This window comes from Equus asinus, chromosome 4 (genome assembly GCF_041296235.1).
Source record: "Equus asinus isolate D_3611 breed Donkey chromosome 4, EquAss-T2T_v2, whole genome shotgun sequence".
NCBI classification, from domain to species: domain Eukaryota; kingdom Metazoa; phylum Chordata; class Mammalia; order Perissodactyla; family Equidae; genus Equus; species Equus asinus.
Window position 1 is genome coordinate 68,407,288 of NC_091793.1, and position 23,606 is coordinate 68,430,893.

Sequence of the window (23,606 nt, forward strand, 5' to 3'; positions counted from 1 at the left end):
CTTCCCAGCCAATAATTTGGGTGGGCTTCTACGCAGTGACCTTATTCATTTGTCCCCTTCTTCACGCGAGAAATGCAAACATGGGAGAAGGGCCTGAGCTGTGAAGATGAACATTCGTGGGTGACCATTGCCTCCCTCGCCTCCTGGGGCTGTGACTGAGAGTGAACTAGACAACTGTGTCTGAATCCCTCTGCTTCCTTCCCGAGTCCAGTTGTTTACTCTGCTGTGCAGGTACCTAGGACTGTGTTCTGTCCTCTCCTGCCGGCGTGCTGGGCCTCTCCTGCCCTGTTTCTGAGGGGTTTAGCTGCATCTGCCAGCCTCGTCTGCTTGGATTGTCTCTGGACTCCCCCGTTTATCTGGGCGAGACTGTTTGAAACTTGGCTGTCTAGGATTTAGCTAGGCCTGCTCTGGTCAGACCTACCAAGTAAACCTCCATCCTGGAAAAACTTTAAAGTCTGTGTTTCCTCAAATTCCACAGGTCGGTTAACTGCCATGGGCTGTCGTATCTGAAAATGCAGTAGTCCTCTTGCATGTTACTCTTGAATGAATTGTGAAGGGATGTGGTGAGAACTGAAGGCAGTGCCATTAATATTACTTTAATGACACTGCCAGCTCCAGCCAGTAGTGCAGCTGTGTCAATGCTTAGGATTTCATCATAGAAAAGCCAGTTCCAGTGAATTGATAGGCTGCTCTTTTTTCTTTTTAACCAATTGCTATTTTTACTTATTTTTTTATTAGTTAATTTTTCTTTTTTTGAGGAAGATTAGCCCTGAACTAACATCTGCCGCCAACCTTACTCTTTTTGCTGAGGAAGACTGGCCCTGAGCTAACATCCGTGCCCATCTTCCTCTACTTTATATGAGGGATGCTGCCATAGCATGGCTTGACAAGTGGTGCCATGTCCGCACCTGAGATCCGAACTGGTGAACCCTGGGCTGCCAAAGCGTAGTGTGTGAACCTAACCACTGTGCCACTGGGCTGGCTCTTAGGCTGCTCTTTTTAAAAACTAAACTTTAATTTTTAGAACAGTTTTGGATTTACAGAAAAATTGTGAAGATAGTACAGAGAGTCCCCATGTATCTCAATCTCCCTATTATTAACATTTAACATTAGTGTGGTATATTTGTTGTAGTTAATAAACTAATATTGATACATTATTATTAACTGCAGTCCATAGTTTATTCAGGTTTCCTTAGTTTTTATGTCCTTCATCTGTTCCAGGATCTCATCCAGCATACCACATTACGTTTAATTGTCATGTCTCGCTAGGGTCCTGTTGGCTGTGACAGTTTCTCAACTTTCCTTGTTTTGGATGACTTTGATGGTTTTGAGGAGTACTGGGAGGTATTTTGTAAGATGTCCCTCTGTTGGAATTTGATGTTTTTCTCATGATTAGACTGCGGTTTTGAGGAGGATGATCACAGATGTCAAGTGCTATTTTCATCAAGTCATATCAAGCATACGTACTATTAACATGATTTCTGACTGTTGATGTTGACCTTGATCTTCTGGCTGCAGCCACGTTTCTCCACTGCAGTTACTCCCCTGCAGTGACTCCCCTCTACTTCCAAAGTGTGATAGCTAATCCTCTTTAGCTCACAAAGTCGTTATTTTAAAGTTCTTTATACTATCACATATTTTTTAAAAACTGTACACAAACCAATGTTCTCTTTATAAAAAATTTTAAAATTATTTCCTTGAATATTTTCAAGTCTTCATTCCCTTGCAAGAACAGTTTGTGTATTGTGATTGTTTGGCAAATTTTGATTCCTTCAGTTTTGAAGCGTTGGATTCAAAGCTGAACAGAAAAGCCTGCAGTTTTTATTAGCTGCAAAACGCAGGGCAGGCAGGTGCAAGGAATCATAATTATCACTGCCTGATGTAACATTAGGATAATTATCATTGCCTCAGTCTTGTTCATTTGTTGTTCTGCATGAACACTGCACACTGGACTGTGTGCCAGTTCTACTTTTGAACCGTGTTTAATATAAATAATATAACAGTGCAAAAAAACCTGCTTCGTACAGAGAAAGGGTTGGTAGGGCCATCATTGTGACGATCGCTCTTAGATCATTACACAAACAGCCCGATATTGTGTATCACGTTGAAGTACAACGCTGAGCCTTGGAATTGAGTTATAGTGGGGAGTACACGTAGCCTGTAGTAGTACATCTGGAGTAGGAGAGGTAACCAAATCAGAGCAGTTTGAGAAGGAACAAGGCTAAAGTTGCGAGAAACAGGAGATGCTGCGGTTCAATGTAGATCGCCATCTGGTGGTCAAGCGTGAGAGCAACGTCGTAGCTACGCTAAGCTGTCCTTACACTTCAAAGTCGTGGAAAAAATGATTTTTCTTTTTTCCAAAAATTGCACCAAGGTAAAGCAGAGCTCTATTGATGCGGGTGTGTTGTTTAGGCGTTAGCAGTACTGCCCTCGCTATGCGCTCATTGGACAGTAGCGCAGCCCCAAGAAAAGGATGGTTAGTCGTGGTTTTGCGTGTGCTGCGAGCAAGAAGCACCAACACCACATAGGGTTGTGGTGACTAATTCGCAAGTCCCAGCCTCGCCGCCCGGTAGCTGGTCTACGTATGTTGACCACAGCTCCCGAAGCGAACCACTAACTCTTTGTTTTCTGAGATTTCTGAAGGTCGGGAAGAAGGCGCTCGGTTTTACCCAGAAGGCCACGCGCCAGCCGCGAGACTATTTGCATATGCGCTCCTCGCCGGGCGGGGCCGCGCCGCGCGCTCCCACTTGTCGGCGGCACCGGGGGTGGGGCCACGCTGTGGCTGATTTTTATTTCCCTTCTCGTGTCCTGTTGTTTCCAATGACAACTGTGAAGCGCTCTTTCTGTGCTGGGGCAGTCCTGGTCTCGATAAATAATTGAATCCTGCCAGTCGGCGTGCGCTCCCTGGCCTCTCCGACCGTGTCTGAGCCAGAAATGTGGGCGCGTCTTGTGAACTGGCAGGCGAAAGCTCTGGGCCCCAGGCCGGCTGCTCACGGGTTCCCGCTGTTTCCCGTTGCAGGTGGTTCTCCTGGGCATGGACATCCTGTCTGCGCTGGTCACCCGGCTGCAGGATCGGTTCAAGGCTCAGATTGGCACAGGTGAGCCGTGGGCAGGTGTGGGGCGGGCCCCCAGTCTCTCCACCCTCCAGCCCCTGGTCTTCTCCCAGTCTCCCCAAAATCGTCCATTTGGCTGTACCCAGCCCTCCCAGCCAGCCACCCTGCTCCCCTCTCCGGTCTTTTAACCTTCCCCTCTTGTCCTCCCAGCACCCCCAGCCAACCCTCCAACCTCCCCCTTCAGTCTCCCCCTGCTGGGGCTGCATGACTTTCCCTCCCCTCTGGGGCTCACCCCAGATCTGCTGGCCTCACTCTCCTGCTGGCACCCCCCCCCCCCCTTTTTGCTGGCTTCTTCCAGCTTTTGTGTTCTAATATGAAGTATTACTGTGAATTTTTTTATTTCTTAATACAAATTAGCTATCACACTTCAGTGCCATCCTAGTCATATTTGTCTCTGACCCTTCCGTTTTGAGAGGCATTTTCTTTGAGAAGTTCTGCAAATCTGATGCAGTTGTAGTTTTTCCAGATGATTATTGTTGGTATTGCTATTTTCACTTTGATAGTAAACATCATTACAAGTGTGTAGTAAATGATCGCTCTCTTATTTTGAAGGGAAAACAGTATGTCAGCAAAATGAAATGAAAATAACCAAAAGTTTCATAGATTTATAGATGACGTAGTCGTCTCTAAATTTCCAACCTCTGGGATTTCATAATGACAGTATAAATACTAAGCAGCTCTGTTTGTGAAAGCATTTCCTTAGAGAATTTCTTATAACTCCTTATAGAATTATAGAATTTTAGTTGGTGCATGTGGATTTATTCTTTTCTGTTAACTTTCTGATCAATGTGCTCCTTTAGATAGAGTCATGAACTCTTTTCCCATTCTGTTACTGTCCACCTACAGATAAAAATCTCCCTTTTAGAAATTTGATAGTCTAATTTGTTCCATTTTACTCCTAAATTAGCTGAATTGTTCAGGAATATCACTTGTAAAAGATTTATACACTCTTAGAAAAAGCAAAGTAAGCTGACCTCTGGTATGCAGGTGGCCTTGGAGCACTGGCCGATGGCCCACACCTAGGTGTGTGGAGGAAGCATGGAGAGCTGGGCTCCGTCTACGGTGCGTGCACGCATGTATGTTACATACAGTTAAAAACACACAGTATAAATGAAAGATAGATTGAGCCATAAGTGCCTGCTCCTTCCTCCCCCAAGCACATGTGCTGGAGCGCCTCTCTTCCCTAACTTTCCTTCTGTGTTGACTCTTTCTGGCCAAGGTCTTTCAGTGACATGCATTTTAATAATATTTTACCAGCTTAAAAGATATGTTGGGAGCTGGCTGGAGGAAAGTGAGGTAAGGAAGAAGACACGTAGTATGTCTGTGCAAAGAATTTTGCCAATTTTTATAGTAACCCCCATGGAATTTAGCAAGGTGAGTAGAACTGTAGGGATTGGTAGTTTCAGAATGAGATACATCATTTAGGCCAGGATTTTGTCTTCCCAGTTAGTTGAATAGCCACAGTTAGTGATCACAGACTCCCAAAATAGGTTTTCATTTGACCAGTTTGCATTTTGATTTCCAGTGCTGCCAAGTCTAATAGACAGACTGGGAGATGCTAAAGACTCGGTGAGGGAGCAAGACCAAACTCTGCTGCTAAAGATCATGGATCAGGCTGCTAATCCCCAGGTAAGGCAGGAGAGGCGTTCTGTGGCCAGCTGGTGTGTGTGTATTCACCTAACATCAGTGGGTGACTCCATGTAAAAAGACTTCCTTTCTTTTATGCTGATGTATTTCAGATGAAAATTTTCATAGTATTTAATCTATCCACCCCACCCCCACATAGGATATTTAAATAAATAATAAATAGCAAAGGATACGTTTTGAGTAAATTAATGGACTTAACATGGGTATTGAGTGCTTGGTTTAGTCCAGCAGACTCTTGAGCTCGTTTACGTAACTGGGTCTCTGTGTCTCTGAAGGGGCATCTGTGATGTCTGAGGAGTCAGGAGGCCTGCCAGGAGCCCTCGTCCCTGTCTGCTGGTGACCTGGGGCTGCTGGGACAGGGATCCAGATGTCCCTTGCTCCAGGGTGGGGGTAGAGGTATCACAAAAAGCCTTCCCAGGGAAGAGAGAAACCTAGGCTGGCCTGAAACGGTGAGCGAATGTTTGACTTGTAGCTGGGGTGGGACAGCTGCTCCAGGCCTAGAGAGCAGTGTGAGTGTGTGAGCTTTGGCAAGTCACCCAACCTCTTTTGACCTCACTTTCCTCACTCATAAAATGGTGACAGTTATACTTCCCTTTCAAGGTTCTTGAGAGAATTACATGCAATTATATAAAGGAATATGTTTTGGAAAATTTTAAGTTGATCTACAAATATAAGTCACCATTTTTCAGTATGCTCTTGAGAGGACTATATGGGTTGGTAGAGGCTGGGACGAATCTGGCACCTGTGGAGAGCTCCCTCTTCTGTTGTCCCCATATTCAATAAAAGGCTGCGGAAGTCCCCTCCTCTCCTCTGTTGACCTGTCCTTTGCTGTCTGCAGTATGTGTGGGACCGAATGCTGGGAGGCTTCAAGCACAAGAATTTCCGGACTCGGGAAGGCACATGTCTCTGCCTTGTTGCCACACTCAATGCGTAAGTCTGGGCACGGTCTGAGGGTTTCCTTGGCTGAGCTCTTTTACTTTTGACTTTTTATTTTGCAATAACTAGATTTCAGGATGTTGCAGAGAGATGTACTGGGAGAGTGCCGTGCACCCTTCCCCCACCCTCCTCCAATGAGGACATCTTGCATATCTACAGTGCAATGTCAGTACCAGGAAATGGATATTGATACAGTCTGCAGAGCTCATTCGGATTCCTCCAGTTACACACACACATTGTGTGTGTGTGTGTGCAGTTCTGTCACGTGTAGCTCCATGTAATTACCCCCACGATCAAGTGCAGATCTGCGCACCACCCCTCACACTGCCTCGCACTGCCCCTTTGTAGCCAATCCCTGATCCCCGGCAGCCACTAATCCGTTCTCCATTGCTTTGATTTTGCTATTATGTAAATGGAACCATGCAGAATGTAACCCTTTGAGCGTTTGCAGCTTGTGGTTGCATATATATGGTTGCATATATGTTGTTGCCTAAACGGCATCTGCTTTCTTTTTATTGCTGAGTAGAATTCCTGGCATAGACGCATCACAGGTTGTTTAACCATTCACTTGTTGAAGGACGTTTGAGTAATCTCCTGTTTTTGGCTGTTACAAATAAAGCTGCTATGAACACGCCTGTACAGGTTTCTGCATCAGCATAAACTTTCATTTCTCTTGGGTCAGTGCACAAGAGTGCAAGTGCGGGGTCATTTGCTGAGTTTGTTTTTAGTTTGAAAAGAAACTGCAAGAGTATTTTCCACAGTTGTCCGTACCATGTTACATTCCCTTATTCCCAGCAGTTTCTTCATATCCTTGCTAGCATTGAATGTTACCACTGTTTTTTTGTTTTTTTTTAAAGATTGGCACCTGATCTGACAACTGTTGCCAATCTTCTTCTTCTTCTTCTTCTTTTTTTGCTTTTCTCTCCCCAAATGCCCCCAGAACATAGTTGTATATTTTAGTTGTGGGTCCCTCTAGTTGTGGCATGTGGGATGCCGCCCCAGCATGGCCTGACGAGCGATGCCATGTCTGTGCCCACCATCCAAACCAGAGAAGCCCTGGGCCACCAAAGTGAAGGGCATGAACTTAGCCACGGGGCCGGTCCCCCACTATTTTTTATGTTAGCCATTTTAGTGTGGGTGTGGTGATATCTCATTGTGGTTTAATTTGTATTTCTCTAATGATTTTTGATGTGGGACATTTTTTCATGTGCTTATTTGTAGTAGAGGCTTTTTTAAAATTAAAAATAACAAATCACTTTTTCTGACTTTAAAGTAATATTGTATATGTCATAGAAAATTTACATAAAGAAGAAAATGATTACCTATAATTCTACCATCTTCGGATAATCACTTTTTAACTTATGATGCATTTCATTTTAGCCTGTGAACTTATTGTTTTTAAAAACAAAATTGGGGTTATGACTTTTATATTACTTTCTAAACTTTTTCTCTCTTAATGTGTTAGCCTTTTCGGTACCATTAAATGTGGCCATATGTGCCTGAAGCTTTTAAAAAACGTTTGTAGCCTTGGATCACAGTAGTTCCACTTTCTTAGCATTTATCCTAAGGAAGTAATCAGATTACCAAAGAGAGTTGTGTTCACAAAGGATATTTGTGACAGCATTCATGATGAAAAGTTGTATATAACCTGAATGTTCTCCAGCAGGGCAGTGTTCAGTTGGAATCCTCTGCGGCCATTTTATCGCAGTGTGTTCATTCATCACTTATGAGCTGAATGTGAGTTGTAGCAGAGAGTTGTGCACAGATGGAGAATTATGTGAGGACCGGACCCTCAAGGGACTAGGAGTTTAGCTGAGTATACTGAGTTGGGCAAAATGGAAACCATTAGGTGCCAAAATGGTGTTGCAGACGGCCACATATGAGGCAGGCAAGGCCGGGGAGAGGCTGGGCCTTTGGCTTCGCTTGAAAGGGTTGGGACGAGATTGGAGAGAGCCCTGAGTGCCAGGGAGAAGACCGTCAGGGAGAAGCACTAACGGTTTCCAACTCTGTGCAAAGGGGCTGTCATGGCGAATTTATTTGGAACCAGATGGAAGAAGATGGGGGAGGTGGGAAGGAGAAGGCCTAGGTGTGAGGTGGTAGTAGGGCCTTGGGGACAGAGAGGAGGGAGTGAGCATGGGCAGAGTGGCTTCTTTCTTTCCTTTGTTCTCACCAACAATAAAGCACTCTTTTGTTTTCAGCTCTGGAGCACATACTTTAACACTAAGCAAGATCGTGCCACATATATGTAACTTACTTGGAGATCCAAACAGCCAGGTGAGTGTATTTTAGTGGGAAAGAAAAATCATTGGTGATAGACAGTTAAGGATGCATTTTGGTGTTCTGTGCATACCTGATAGGTGGGTGGGACTTCATTTGTCTTTATAGAACTCTGATTACTGTTGAAGATAATTAGCATTAATACCTATTTGCATTTATGAGATATCATTGGTTAGTGTGGTAGCCACTCTCTCCTCCTCTCTATATAGGGCTGAACCCTCACGAGCCTATAAAGTGGTGTCATCCAGACCAGCCTCCAAGATAATATCACTTTGGTCACCGTCTCTGCACCCATAAGGGAGTGGGCGTGGAGGAGAGTGGTCACTGCTGATTGAAGTCAAACAGTGATTGCCTCTTGGGGTGGGAGGCAAGGGCCTGAGGGAACTTTTTTGAGGTGATGGAAATGTTTCGTATTCTCCTTTGGGTGGTGGCCTCACTGATGTAACTGTGGTAACTCCTGGAACTGAACCCTGTGTGCATGTTATTTTGTGTAAGTTTTACCTAAATTAAATCAAAACAGAGCTCCACTTCCTCAGTGTAAGGATAGGAGAGGAGTTGGTGATGTGTGAATGGCTCCCAGGCCATTCCTGAAGCTTTCCCAGTCTGGGCTCCATACATGCCGGTTCTCTCACCTCATTCAGTTCCCTTTATCATTGAGTCATTTTTATGATGTTAGCTCATAGAAACTGATAGGAAAAACACGTCATTAGAAAAAGGGGCCGAAAATAGGAACAATCATTTACAAAAGAAATATGTGTGAGAAACAGGCATCTCACTGTAACCTTGACTGGTGATTGCTAAGGCCCTCCACAGAGGGGGCGCAACGCTCTCCTTCCACCTTTACCAGCAGCCAGGCCCTCTGGTCTGAGCACCTCCTCCTCTCTTATCCTTTCTTCTTCTCATCTTTGGTCTGAATTCCAGGTGCATTTTCTCAGCTTCTCTTTGCTGCTCTGTTATGCTGCCTCCCTTCCTGTCTGCCTCTCCTCCTCCTGCCACCCACCCCCATCCCCACTTCTCTTCCTCTTGCTGCCCATCCCCATCCCTCCTCCTCCTCCTGCCACCCATCTCCATCCCCACCTTTCCTCTTCCTGCTGCCCATCCCCACCTTTTCTCCGCCTGCTGGCCATCCCTACCTCTTCTGCTGCTGCTGCCCATCCCCATCCTCACCCCTCCTCCTCCTCCTGCCCATCCCCGCTCTCTCTCCTGCTGCCCATCCCCACCTGCTCGCTGCCTGCCGGGTTTCTTGGGCTCCCTGCTGGCACTGACTTTCTTCTTTCCACTTGTTCTCTTATCCAGCCTCTGCTGAAAATATGTGACATTGGAAATATTTTTATTTACTGAATCATACTTTATATTCAACATTAGACATTAACATAAACTTCTTTTTGAAAAGATTCTGAATTACCACATGGATTCTTTTGCCTTTTGGTCTTGTCTCCATTTTTGTTTTCTGTGGGAAAAAAGTCCCCTGTAGAGGCCACACTCTGAGGATATTGCTACTACTGCCTGGCATCCTTTAGTAGAGCAGAGCAGCCAGCTTGGCCATTTGAAGTTATTTGTCCCTAATTCAGGTGCTTGCATTGGCCCAACAGGTGGTGTGAATGTTCATGCTGGGCCTGTGGAGACAGAACATTGGGGCAGAATGAGGTTGGTGCTCTGTGAGTGGCTGTCAGATAGAGCGAGAGTATTCCAAACTGGGCACTCTGAAAAGAGTCCGAATATTCACATCTGCCTTAGGAGTGTATGCACAGACACATATAGATCCACAACCACATCTCCCAGAAGCCTCCTGCCAGGACACTTTGCCACCTGCCCCTCTGATCCTAATCCAGTTAATCGTTCCTCCTGTGCGTGTGCGTGTGCTCCTGCCTCGAATGTTTTCATCAGTCTTTCCTGCTAGTCTCTGAGCCTTGAGGTGAGGACTGTAACTTGTTCCTCTTTATCGTCCCGGGGTGCGTTCCAGTGGTCTTAGGATTGAGTAGACCCCTCATAGCTATTTGAATGGCTTTCCTTTCTTAGCGGTTTACGCCTTAGACCAGAGAGAACAGTTGTGCCAGTGATGTCACTGCAGCCCGGTACCTGCCCTAGTCGGCCTGCATCTCTCATTTCTCCACATGTGCGCGCGTGAGTGTGTGTGTGCATGTGTGTGTGGAGAGTTCTCTCATGGCTCTGCAGGCTGCCGCTGACATTGATTGGACTTGCATGTAAGGGGAACTCTGTGAACACTCCTGCCTTAGAGGATGCGAGTTCATTTTAATACTGGTGTGAGTGCAGAGTGATCCAGAGCAGGGGAAGCCCCTCAGAAGCTTCTCGGGGTGGTGCACAAGTGTACGGAATGTGTGGGTAGGATGCTTTTGGCTCCAAGTAATGGAAAACCCAACTTGAAATTGCTAGAGCATGGGGAAAGTATATTACCTCATGTTAAGAGGGGCCTGAAGTAGGGAGTCCCTGGGGCTTGTTAGTGGCTCAGTCATGTCCCCAGAGACTTAGTCTCGGCTGTCCTCTGCTCAGCCATCTCAGCCCTCAAGCTGTGTCGTCCACAGCTCTCCTCACAGGCACAGCACAGGTACAACCCAGCCGGACGCATGCACAGCAGGCCAAGTAGATGGAACCCTGCTGCTTCCTGGGTTGCACTCCTGTTTTCAACTTTTCCATATTGCAGGGTTCAAACTCATATGGAAGTAGTGAGAGTGACATAGTGCATCCCCCGGATCCATCACCCAGCTTCCATAACTCAGAAGACCAGTTTAGTTTCATATGTTTCCCTCCCGCACCCCATTGTGAGGCAAAATTTAGAATATTTTGAGGGAAATCTTAGACATCATTTCATTTAATTCTTAAATACTCTAAAAGATAAGGACTTCCCCCTAAAAAAAGATAACCTTAATACTATTATCACCTCCTATCCCTCAAGAATGACTAATTCTCTCATATCATCAAATACTTAGTCAGTGTTTACTTTTCCCGAAGTGTCTCATGTTTTTTAGAGTTCCCTGCATTTCTCTTTCCAAGAGTGGAGAAATGTTTTCCAGAAGCTTTCCTGCAGGTTCCCCCTGCGTTTCGTTGTAGAGAATTGCACCCCATGCCCCTGTGTTAACCTAGTCCCTGGAAAACACCTAAGGTTATGTGATGGCCTCACACTGAGGAGACTGTACCTCCTGGGCTGAGAACAGGGTTTCCTTCCTTGAGGTGTAGATTGCAGAACAAGGCCTGTGTTTGTTGACAAGGAGGGTGGGGCAGTGGCTGTAGCAAAAGCAGCTGACAGACACGTCAATAGGAAGTCCCTTTGCTAGGTAAGAAAAGCTTCAGTTCTGCCTGAGAATCTTTGATTTGTCTTTATAGCTCCTCGGCTAGCCCAGGGCAGTCGCTCAGAGGACTGCATCTGAAGGGCCTCCTGTGCTGGCTGCCGTCTGTCTTGCTAAGGCATTTGCTACACATCTTCAAGTGTCTGGGGACTTGTTGATCTCAGAGCTCTTTGGTGCTGGGCCCGGGCCAGGCTGTGCTGACAGTGCTCAGAAGTGGGGAGAAGGAGAGCCTCTGCTGAGGACCTGACTGACACCTGGGAAGTGGGGAGGGGGTGCTGTGGGGCCGAGTGGGCGTGTCTGTGGCCGTGCTGCTGTTCTCAGAGGACAGGGTAGGTGTGGCTTCTCAGCACTTTACAGGTGCCCTCCCTTGAGTTTGGCTTTGCAGGGCATCCTTATTCTGACACCCACATTGGAGTGTGGTGTACTAAAGAGAGAGGAATGCCGGCCTGCACTCAGAGGGGTGGAAGTGCAGCTCCTCACTGCTGTTTCCTTGCTGTGGGCCTCGGCAGGGGGCTAGCCTCCCCAGCCTCCACGCCCTCCTCTGTGTCACAGTAAACAGTGGCCCTGTGAGGAAGGTCATAGATTAGAAGACCTCAGATTCTACAGAGCATTCTACTCAGGCCTGGCAGGTAGTGCTTAATACCTGGAGCCCTTATCTTTTGCATCCTAATGGCCTGGAATGTTGGGGTTCCTTTCTCTGGTGAGCCTGAGGGTAGGCAGAAACAGTGGGACCATGTGGTTGTGTGGAGAAGTGAACAGCACGTTGTCCCCTCAGCCTGAACTGAGTTGCTTTTACTGAAACACCCCTTCTCAGTTGGGGTATGGTACTTTGTAGTACCAAAGAAAGTCTGTTCTCTGTGTTTTCTTGAATCAAAGGTGGTTTAGACCCTCAGATGCTCCCTGACCCTGTAGTTTTCTAAGCCTGAGGACTGATTATTTTAAAGCTTAAGGATGTTGATTTAGAAGATTCAGATAGGACTAGATGCACCAGCCATTGTGGTGAGTGCTTTATACGCACAGCCTGTAGGTAACAAACTGCTGGCCTGGAAGCTCATTTCAGCCCACAGATTGGTGTATGTGTATGTATACGGATGTCTGCAGAAAGTTTTAATTTCACATTTAGAGTTTGGGTGTTTTTACATTTGGGAGATTTGTATTTCTGACTTCTCTCAAAAGATGAGAAGATGTGGGAAAGCCGCACTTACAGTCCTCCGAGGCTGAGTGAGGCGGGCTCTTTGCCTGAGCCTCCGTTTTCCCTCTTCTGTCTCTGCCAGCGGGGTCCCATGCTGGTGCCATTTGTCATCGCATACCCACCCTGCTCCATTCGTTTATCATGGTCCCTGCCTGTGCCGTGTAGGCACTTTAGTTTGGCACGTGGTAGGCACTCAAATATTTGTTGAATGAATCCATTGTTTCTTTTGGTCCTCAAAATAACATTTAGCTTATGGAGGAAGAAATTGAGTCTAAAATAGTTTAAATATTTGTTCAGGGTTATACAGCTCCTAAATGGCCAAGTAGGTACTCAGGTCTTCTTGGACTCTAAAGCTAGTAATTTTTCCATGAAATCTCTTAAACTCTTTATGGTCCAGACCATCTGAATGGTGGACAGGACATTAATTGCCCTGTAAGGTGATCACCCAGTGTGATTGGCTCAGCAGATGCCATTACTAGAAAGTAAGCAAAGGTGATGCACTCATTGCTGATATTCAAGGCACAGTGGCATCGACTGCTTTTGTAATAATGTATGTTACTATATAAAAATGTTTCTTAACAGAAATTCTTTCTTTTCCAATGTAAACTGATAATCTCTGTTAGTCAACTCAGGCTGCTGTACAAGATACCGTAGACCTGGTGGCTTAAACAACAAAAATTTATTTCTCCCAGTTCTGGAGGCTGGCATTCTGAGGTCAAGGTGCCGGCAAGGTTGGGCTCTGGTGAGGGCTCTCTTCCTTGCTTGCAGACAGCCGCCATCTCACTGTGTGGTCCCAGGACCTCTGTGTGTGTGTGTGTGTGTGTGTGTGGAGAATGCGTTGAGCTCTCTGGTGTCTTTTCTTACAGAGACACCAATCCTGTCATATCAGAGCCCCACTCTATGACCTCATTTAACCTCAATTACCTTTTTTTTTTTTTGGTGAGGAAGATTAGCCCTGAGCTAACATCTATGCCGGTCTTCCTCTGTTTTTTATTTGGGATGCCATAGTGTGGCTGATGAGTGGAGTAGGTCCATGCCCGGGGTCTGCACCTGTGAACCCAGACTGCCAAAGCAGAGCATGGGGAACTTTACCCACCCGGCCACAGGGCTGGCCTGTTAATGACCTTCTTATAGGCTCTGTCTCTAAATACATTCACATTGCGGGTTAGGTCTTTAACATAGGAATTTTGAGGGGGACACAGTTTAATTTAGTCCATACCATAAGGTTTTGAGTGAAAAGATAATATGACCTAGGATTTGCTTTTTGCCACCATAAGGGGAAAAAATTATAAGTAAAATTACTTGCCACATAACACTGTTAAATCAAAGGGTAGCCTGCAATATTCAAAATTGTAAATTGTTTTTTGTATCCCTACTTTTTTCCTTTCTCTTTCACTGTCTGTTACTTTGACGTTGTTGCTTGGGACCAAATCTGAAATCATGTTGCTCCCCTAACTTCGCCTACTGCACTAAGTGCACATGCCCCGCCTTCCCACCCCTGCACGCTCCCAGCAGGCTGGCCTTGCTTCCATTGTATATTAAAAACAAAATTTTACCCACGTTTTTATTTGCACAATTTTAAACCTATAGAAAAATTGAAAGAGTAGCATAGTGAACACCCATATTTACCACTTAACATTTTGTTACATTTATTTTGTATCTCTTTGTGCTCACACACACATAACACAGAGAAAGAGAGAAATAAACTTTTTTTCCCTGAACTATTTGAAAGTGTCTTGCAGACATGATGTTTTTTCCCATAGATACTTCGGTATGTATCTCCTAAAAACATGGATGTTTTCTTAAATAACCACGTCATTTTTTACATCCAAGAAATTTAACATCGATACTGATAACATTTGATATTCAGTCCATATTCAAATTTCCCTAAGTTTTTTGCTTTTTTGCTTTTTTTTCTTTTGAATCCAGTCTGTCTCTTGAGCCTCATTTATCGCTGCTTTCTAAGTTCGTTTTGTGTGGGCCAGACTGCTCCCTTGCTCTCTCTGAAGCACGTACCAGGCACCTCTGCTTTCTGGCCTGTGTGCAGGCTCTGCCTTGTTGGGACCCTGTCTCCTTCCATCTTTGCATGGTAAACTGCTGTCCTCCTAAAGCACATTTTAAGGGATTCCTTCCTCTTTGTAAAACATTGCTTGGCATCTTCTGGTGTGTGTGCTCCCTCCCCTCAACTGTGCGAGCTCTCTGTGCTCTTGTATAACGTTTATTATCGCCTTCCTGTGTTAAATGTAGACTTTATGGATCTTTTCTCCCAGCTCCTTTTTTCAGACTATGAGCTTCCTGAATACAGGGCTCTGTGTAGCCTTTACTACCCATTTTTGTTGCTCACTAAGTGTTTGTTTAATTGACCTAAATCCAGAATGCTCTACATGGTGTTTTAGGTTTAGTATAATTCCTTTATTTGTAGTATTTTCTATTTTGGAAAGACAGCCTGAAAATTCTAGTTCCTGACATCATCATCAAGAAGAAAAGCTAAGGGATATGGACTTTAACATGTCTACAGGGATGGGACCTAAATTTTGTGTACTCTTTGGAATTGTACCCACAGAGTGAAGACTGTTAAACATGGCTTTATCTAGTCAAATGTCTGTGAGGGATCGTACTCACAGTTGCATTGGTGAATTGGTGATATGCTGGGGTGGTGGATAGCCTGTTATGCCCCAGCAGGAAGTGCTGTGGAATGACATAGAGCAGCTATAAGATCTCTTCTTTTACATCTAGGTTCGAGATGCAGCAATAAACAGCTTAGTGGAAATTTACAGACATGTAGGAGAACGTGTGAGGGCAGATCTCAGTAAAAAAGGATTGCCACAGTCCCGGTGAGTTCAGACTTTTTTCCTTTCTTCTGCTCTTCCCCTGCTACTCTTTTTTAGTTAACATCTTGGTTTGCACTACTTATTTTGTTGTGGTAATTTTATTCAAAGACTACATGGTTAGAGGGTTGGTGGTTGGAGATCTTGTCCAGATCGTATGTTGGGGGCCCCTTCCATTCCTCTTCTTCAAAAGTCAGACTCTCACCCAGACATCTAGCCAGGTCCTGTGCCACATACTGATTTTGGAAGCATATTTAAAATTGATTGGTGTTGAAAATCCAGCATTCTTTTGGTTCATATGGTTCTGTATCTTGTATACACACAGCAGCTGGTACAGTAGGTGCTTAGAATATGTTTGAACGAGTGAAGCCTTTCCAAAATGAGTCTGGATAGAAATACGTAAGTAATAATTCTGGAAAACATCTTTGAAATGGTAGTTTTCTGGTCAGTAAAGCCAGTCACAGCGTGTAGAAGCCAATGCAGGGGGATCAGTGTCTTATCAAATCCAAGACAACTTTAGTTCACAGATATCTCTGTTGTAGTCAGAATTAAAAAATAATGAACAGTTGGATATCTGTAATTTTAACTGTGATGGAGAAGTTTGCACTAAATGAATTCTAAACCTTTTCCCCCACCCTGCTCCCTTTAGGGAGAAAGTAATGTGAAAATTCTGGGAAGTTAGTCCTGGACTAGACTCACAGAGCAGCTTGTCTGAGCCTATCACTGTGTCCATGGAAATAGCAGAGGCTCAGAGACATGAAGTGACTGGAGAGATCACACAGCTAGAAAGCGTGAGAGCTGATTTGAAGCCCTGTTCTTCTGATGTGCTTTTAATTTTTTCTACCCTGTTTCACAAAAGAGTTATAGAGTATTGGGCATCTGAATATGGGATAGAATATTGAAATATGCAGGGGTCATCCATCTTGATGTCCCTCAATTGGATGTGATGGAAGCGGGCCCCTTCCCCTGAGGTAGGGGTTCTATAAGCAGGTGACTGGGGTTATACTTCTTTGTTGTCAAGAGTCTGACCCCATTGTGGCTCTTGCCATGGCACCTGAGCTGTGTACAAGATATTTAGGTGGGAATAAGACTACTTTTATTCTACTATATACTACTTTTCATGTTTTTTACAAAAGGTAATCTGTAGGAATAGAGTTTTTTTATTCCTCTGTTTAAAAACCTCAGCCTTCTGGTCTTTGAATATATGGTGAGAACACTTGGGAGAAAGACAGACTTAAAAAGTACTCAGCAATCTGTGAGGGAAAATTGGAGGGCAGAGGTGAACAGGAGAGCAGAGGCTGGAGGGAGAGGGGCTATTTAATGATGTCACTGTCATTGTTGGGAAAACAGGCCTTGAGCAGTGAAACCCTTTACTGCTCCAGGGATGGCGTCACCATGCTGTGTAGCTCATGGTGGCCCTAGCCATGAACAGACCATCTTACACAGTGGGATTGCTGTGTGATGTTTGAAGGTTGCTGTAGCAAGCTAATAGATCCGGGGAAATGACATGGTGAAACTGAGATCTTGAGAGGTGAGTACAGAAAAAAGTTAACGTAGCAGGCCCGAGACTGCTGTCCTTAGGCCTGCTTGCAAGGTTGGCCCTGGGCTGGTGTCTGGAAACTTGGATTTGGGGAGCATTCCCACCACTCCCAAAGAGTGAGATAAGGGTGGCTCACTGGGCCCCACCTGTACAGGTGTTACGCTGAACACCTGCTTTCCTTCTGGGAGTCTGGCATTTTGGTAACTGCTACACAGAGGGTGTCTTCGTGACCAGCCCCACTAAAAACCCCGGACACTGAGACTCTAACGAGCTTTCCTGATAGATCGCATTCATATGTGTTGTCACAACTCATTGTTGGAGGAATTGAGCACATCCTCTGTGACTCTACCAGGAGAGGCTCTAGGAAGCTTGTGCTTGGTTTCCTCTGGACTTCACCCCACCACCTTTTCCCTTTGCTGATTTTTCTTTGTGCCCTTTTACTGCAGTAACCATAGCTTTGACTATGACTGTATACTAACTCACTCCTGTGAGTCCTCCTAGCGAATCATTAACCCTGGGGAAGGTCTTGGGCACCCCAACACAGAGGGTGATTTAGGTATGTTCCCAGAGCAGTTAATGCCCTAGCTGGGGTTAAAACCTTCTCTTCCAGACTGTTAGTTATGTGTTTTGTGTGTTTTTTCTACTTTCCTCCTCCTCTTTTTTTTTTTTTAAACATTTAAAAGAAGCTACAGCTACAGAAGAGCTTGGGCCTCTGAGTGGGTATGAGGGTTTCCGCTATCTCATGTTACCTAAAATTCTTGCTAAAAATTCTAGACCAAATGCAGAGGGTAGTCCCTGGGAAACGGACCCACAGCCTTCACAGCTGTTGTTATAAAACCCTGGCAGACACAGCACTTGTAAAAATAGGCTAGGAGGTCTTTAAAAACTTTACTCCAGTGAAAGAAGCCAAAACTTTATGTTTCTTTGTATTTAACACAAGACAGTTACCTAAGATCTAGCACTATGAGGGCCAGAGCCTCTGGCTGCCACCTTTATTTTGTTGAGGATGTGTCCAAATGGAATGAGACTTTTAAAGAATCTTACCATTGTTTAGGAAATTCATCATCTGCTATGTGGCTCCAAGTGGCTGACTGGAACACTTGAATATTCTAGACTTCTGTTACATCATTTATAGGTTTTTTTGTTATTATGTGAGCATAGTAGATTTTTCAGCTTAGCAAGATTCTGTAGGACTACGAAAATATTATAGAATTTACTTAATGCTTTCTAAAACTTGGATTTAGTCCCAGAATAAAACTATTGTCCTCTTAAGAGTTCATTGAGTGCTATATTTGAAAAGATTAATTATATCTCTAAGAAATATATGATGAAAAAGAATGCCTTAATAATATCGGCTAAATGACTTAGTAAGTAATAATCTGATTTGAGCAGCAGTTTTCTTTGTCCATTTCACAGTTGGGAAAAGAGACTTGTACTTTCATCAGCTTCACTTTGGACGAACTAGAATTATGCTTTTGGGCCATGTGTTTAGTTGTTATTTAAGTCTTGTCATCTGGTGGCTAAAATCATATTGAACCAGATAGTAAAGTGGTGTTACTCACCAAAATCATCTTCATCTTATCTCTTGACCCACATGGGATCTCAGCATAGGTGAGCTGTGAACTTCAGTCTGCATACTATGTTGACCTTAAATAAATAGATAGCCAGTTATTTCCCCAGAAAATAAACCATTTTGGATCAGTAAAGAATTGCACTTTGGGGTCTGTAACCGTGACCAGCCACTTGCAAGTCTTGAGCAGCATGAGAGGAGAAACTCTTTCACAGAGGGGAAGAGGAAGTTAGGAGGGCTGTTGTAAACAAAGAGTCGGTGGGAGGAGACTGGGAGTTTGAAGTGTAGTGGCTTTTCATTGGCTGAGTTGTGAGAATCTCTCATTGGCTGAGCTTCTTGCCAGTCAAGAAGAGAAAGTCTGTCTTCTTGCTGTTGGGCCCTGCTATCCATCTGGAGCCTGAGAGCTCCCCTTTCTGGCCTCTCGAGTCTGTTTTAATGAGGTTTCTGTTTATTAATTTTCACGAGTATGTGGCCATTTTACATTGCTTTACACATATTATTTTCACAGTTCATGTACACGGTATGTTCAGAAAGTAAGTACACGATTAACTTCTAGCTATCTCCTGTAAGATATCGAATCCTTTTATGGTATTCGTGAGGCATGCTTGGCAACTAGATAAAACGTCAATAGATCACCAGTAACTCCCTGTGGCTTACTTTCATAAACATATACTTTTAGCTACCTTTGACATTCACTGTCACCCCAGTGTATATTCCAGACAATATTTGTATTCAATATGCTATATTTTAGTTTGGGAACAAAGCTTTTGAAAAAAGATCTCTGGTGTTGAATTTCTTCTGGGACCATCATCACTAGAAACCCCACACGTGAAACAGCAGCTCCTTTAGCCCTGAAGATAATTTAATTTCTGGGTAGAGCTGATACATGTTATCTGATGCATTGTAACTGTTTGGTAAACTTACCTTGTGAGCCTGCAGTTTTGAATACCTCTTATAACATTTGTTTTGCCGTCTCAACCTATTTTAAAAATTTATAAACACTCACTAGAAGTTATTACTAAATGATTGTCTTGTTAAGGCATAAATTGAAACTTTCTTGTTTTTATTTAGCTTGCTCAAGCTTAAGGGTTATAGAGAGGGCCCAAGGGAGGATCAGATGAGAATGTGCTCCGCCATATCCGCTCTCATTTTTTGGTTTAAGTTTCTGTCAGAGTCGTTTATGTAGAGAAAGTTGACAAATTTATAAGATTCGTCGAAAAAAGGCAGTCCCTTACTGCTTTTGCCATTTCCTCTTAGAGGCAGACACTGTCAACTGTTTTTATTGATTCTTTTGTGTCTACTGCTCTGTCTCTAAATACTGTGCATGTGTTGCTATTTCTTAGTTTTTTGTCACTGTAAGAATTTTACTTCACGTTATGGGGGGTGAATTTCATCTCTTTTTCCTGTTAACCTCCGTCATGTACACTTGCCAACTCCTTACTCACTAAAGATAGTCATGTTTTAATTTTGATTAGGACAACGTTTAGTTTATATTATGATTATGATTATGAGCTGCTTTTTGTAGCTCACTATTTGTATTTGGCGAATGAAGATTACCTTTTTTTCCCCTCACAAACTTTTGTTTTCCCAGGGTTAATATTGGCTTACTGGGCCTTGCCCTGTGGTGGCCTGGGTTCATGGGTTCAGATCCCAGGTGGGGACATACACCACTCATCAGCCATGCTGTGGAGGTGTCCCACATACAAGTAAAAGAAAGGAAGATTGGCACAGATGTTACCCATGGCTAATCTTCCTCGAGCAAAAAAAGAGAAGGATTGGCAATGGATGTTAGCTCAGGGTGAATCCTCCTCAGCAAAAAAAAATGTCTATTTGCATAGTTGTCGGTGTACTTATTGTGGACTGGTACTGTCTACATGCTGAGTTGCTTCCAACCTGCACTGGCTCCTTTCCCTGTCTCTTACGTACCTTATCATCCTCATATCTCTATCGTCATCCCATCATCCTGGGGCTTTACTTCACCTTTCTCTGCAGGTGTGCCTGCTGCATCTTGCAGACCACGTCTTTTCTTTATTGGTTTTCTCTCATTTTGGTTGTGCATATCCTCCAATAACTTTTTGAGAAAAGATGTGGAGGAGGAAAATTTTTTTGAGTCTGAGAATATCTTTATTTTATATATATATATATATATATATATATATATTTTTAAGATTGGCACCTGAGCTAACATCTGTCGCCAACCATTTTTTTCTTCTTCTTCTCCCGAAGGCCCCCAAGTACGTAGTTGTATATTCTAGTTGTGGGTCCTTCTGGTTGTGCTCTGTGGGAAGCTGCCTCAACATGGCCTGATCAAGTGGTACCATGTTCGTGCCTGAGATCCAAACTGGCGAAACCCTGGACCACCGAAGCGGAGCGTGCAAACCTAACCTTTTGGCCATGGGGCTGGCTCCATGTTTATTATATCTTGACATTGATAGTTTGTCAGGGTTTAGAAATCTAGGTTGGATGTCATTTTTATCCAGCATGTTAAAGCTAATGGCCCCTTGTGTTCCAGCGTTCAGTGTCTGTACTGAGAAGTCCAAAGTCGTTGTCATTCTTCATCCTGTGTAGATAGCTGATTCTTTGGTTCCCAGTGTTGGTGTGAGACTGCATGATGCTGGGTGTTAGATGAGTCTATTTTCATTTCTTGTGCTGTGCACTTGGAGCGACTTTCAATCTGGAACCTCATTTGGTTTGGATCTGGGCAAATTTCTTTAAAAATAAAACTTTATATTTTTAAATACAGTAGTTATCTTATTATCACTTGGACTAGTCCTCTGATTTTCTTATTTTTAATTTCTCATTTATATCTTCACAGTTTTGCTCTGTCTTCTGGGAAGTTTTCTCAAATTTATCTTCCAACCATTCTACTGGGTATTTGATTTTAAAAATTTTCTTTTCTTGTTCTAATTTGTAAGATCTCTTTTTTGGTTCATTGTATGTTTCCTTTTATAGCATTCTGTTTATTTTTAAATAAGAGCTTCCTTGAAATATTTTATATACCATAATTTTCATATTTTCATAATTTACCATATACCTTTTAACATGGATAATTCAGTGGTTTTTAGTATATTTATAAGATTTTGTAGCCATCACTACTATCTAGTTTTAGAACATTCTCATTATCCCAAAAAGAAATCCTGTGTCCATTAGCAGTCACTCTCCATTCCTTCTTTCGCCCCAGCTCCTTGCAACTATTTGTCTAGTTTTTATTTCTATGGATTTCCCTATTTTGGACATTTTGTGCAAATAAAATCACACAAAAGGTAGCCTTTTGTTATCTGCCTTCTTACACGTGCCATAATACTTTTAAGGTTCAGCAGTATTGTAACATGAGACATTCCTTTTTATTGCTGAATAAAACTCCATTGTTCGTATCTGTTTATCCATTCCTCTATTGATGGACACTTGAGTTGCTTCCACCTTTTGGCTGTTATAAATAATGCTGCTATGAGCCTGAGTGTACAAATTCCTGTTCGAGTCCCTGCTTTCAGTTCTTTTGGGTATATAGCCGGAAGTGGAGTTGCTGGATCATACAGTCACTCTGTTTAGTTTTTGAGGAACCACCATACTGTTTAACATAGCTGCTGCACCATTTTCCATTCCTCCGAACAGTTCACATCCTTGCCAACAATTATTTTCTGGTTTTTGTTTTGTTTCTTGATAATAGCTATCCTAATGGGTATCTCATTGTGACTTTGATCCTCATAGAATTTTTATGGGACGTTTGTTGAAAATCATTAATGCCCATTAATGTAAGCATTTTTTTCTGTGATCTCACTTCTATTTCATTGATCTATAAGCATATCCACTAGTACCACACTGTCTTGATTAAGTAAAGATTTGTAGTTAATTTTGGAATCCAAGTTCTTTTCACATTATTTTGGCTATTCCAGCTGCTTTGTGTGTCCATATGAATTTTAGGATGGACTTGTCAATTTCTGCAAAAAAGGGCAGCTGGGATATTGGTAGGAACTGAGTCTGTAATGAGTTGGGGAATATTGCTGTCGTAACAACATTTTCTTCTTCTTCTTTTTTTTTTTTGAGGAAGATTAGCCCTGAGCCAACTGCTGCCAGTCCTCCTCTTTTTTCTGAGGAAGACTAGCCCTGAGCTAACATTCGTGTCCATCTTCCTCTACTTTATATGTGGGACACCTCTGACAGCATGGCTTTTTGCCAAGCCGTGCCATGTCTGCACCCGGGATCCAAACCGGCGAAGCCCGGGCTGCCGAGAAGCGGAATGTGCGAACTTAAGCGCTGCGCCACCGGGCCGGCCCCTACGTTAAGTCTTCTAATCTGTGAACAGGGAATGTCTTTCCATTTTTTAAAGTCTTTAATTACTTTCGACAATTGCTTACCAGGTTTTAGTGAACAAGTCTTATTCTTCTTTTGCTGAGTTTATTTCAATGTATTTTATTATTTTGATGCTATTGTGAACAGATTTTTTTCCCCTAATTTCAAGTTCAGATGGTTCATTGCTAACATATAGAAGTACAATTGACTTTACTTTAAATTGAGGTCATAATAGTTTATAACACTGTGAAATTTCAGTTGTATATTATTACTTGTCCATCACCATGTATATGAGTCCTTTTACACCTTAATGCCCACCCCCCGACCCCTTTCCCCTCTTTGTCCATGTGTTTATCTATCTTCTACATGTGAGTGAAATCATATGATGTTTGTCTTTCTCTGTCTGGTGTATTTCACTTAACGTAATACCCTCAAGGTCTATCCATGTTGTTGCAAATGGGACAATTTTGTCTTTTTTTATGGTTGAGTAGTATTCCATTGTATATTATATATATATACACACATAATGGACTATATACACACACCCCTGCCCCCACCCCCCACAGCTTCTTTATCCAGTCGTCAGTCAGTGGGCACTTGGGTTGCTTCTATGTCTTGACTGTTGTGAATAATGCTGCTATGAACCTAGGGGTTCATAAGTCTCCTTGAATTGTTGATTTCAAGTTCTTTGGATAAATACCCAGTAGTGGGATAGCTGGGTCATATGGTAGTTTTATTTTTAATTTTTTGAGAAATCTCCATAGTGGCTGCATCAGTTTGCATTCCCACCAGTACTGGGAATTCCACATCCTCTCCAACATTCATTATTTTTTGTCTTAGTGATTATAGCCATTCTAATGGGTGTAAGATGATATCTCAGTGTAGTTTTGATTTGCATTTCCCTGATG

The 23,606-nt window shown here is 43.4% G+C and overlaps 1 protein-coding gene and 1 non-coding gene across 25 annotated transcripts in view; one reads left to right on the forward strand and one right to left on the reverse strand.

Annotated features, from left to right (window-relative positions):
- CLASP1 (cytoplasmic linker associated protein 1) overlaps window positions 1–23,606 on the forward strand; it is a 255,693-nt gene that overhangs the window by 83,091 nt on the left and 148,996 nt on the right. For all 24 annotated transcript variants that reach the window (XM_070507429.1, XM_070507431.1, XM_070507435.1 and 21 more), the window contains exons 3-7: window positions 3,020–3,098; window positions 4,639–4,742; window positions 5,599–5,690; window positions 7,895–7,970; window positions 15,207–15,304. In XM_070507429.1, coding sequence (XP_070363530.1) covers window positions 3,020–3,098; window positions 4,639–4,742; window positions 5,599–5,690; window positions 7,895–7,970; window positions 15,207–15,304 — 449 coding nt within the window. The remainder of the gene's footprint in view (window positions 1–3,019; window positions 3,099–4,638; window positions 4,743–5,598; window positions 5,691–7,894; window positions 7,971–15,206; window positions 15,305–23,606) is intronic.
- Window positions 2,354–2,478, reverse strand: LOC123285407 (U4atac minor spliceosomal RNA). The gene has a single exon (XR_006527154.1). It is a non-coding gene; the product is annotated as a U4atac minor spliceosomal RNA (small nuclear RNA).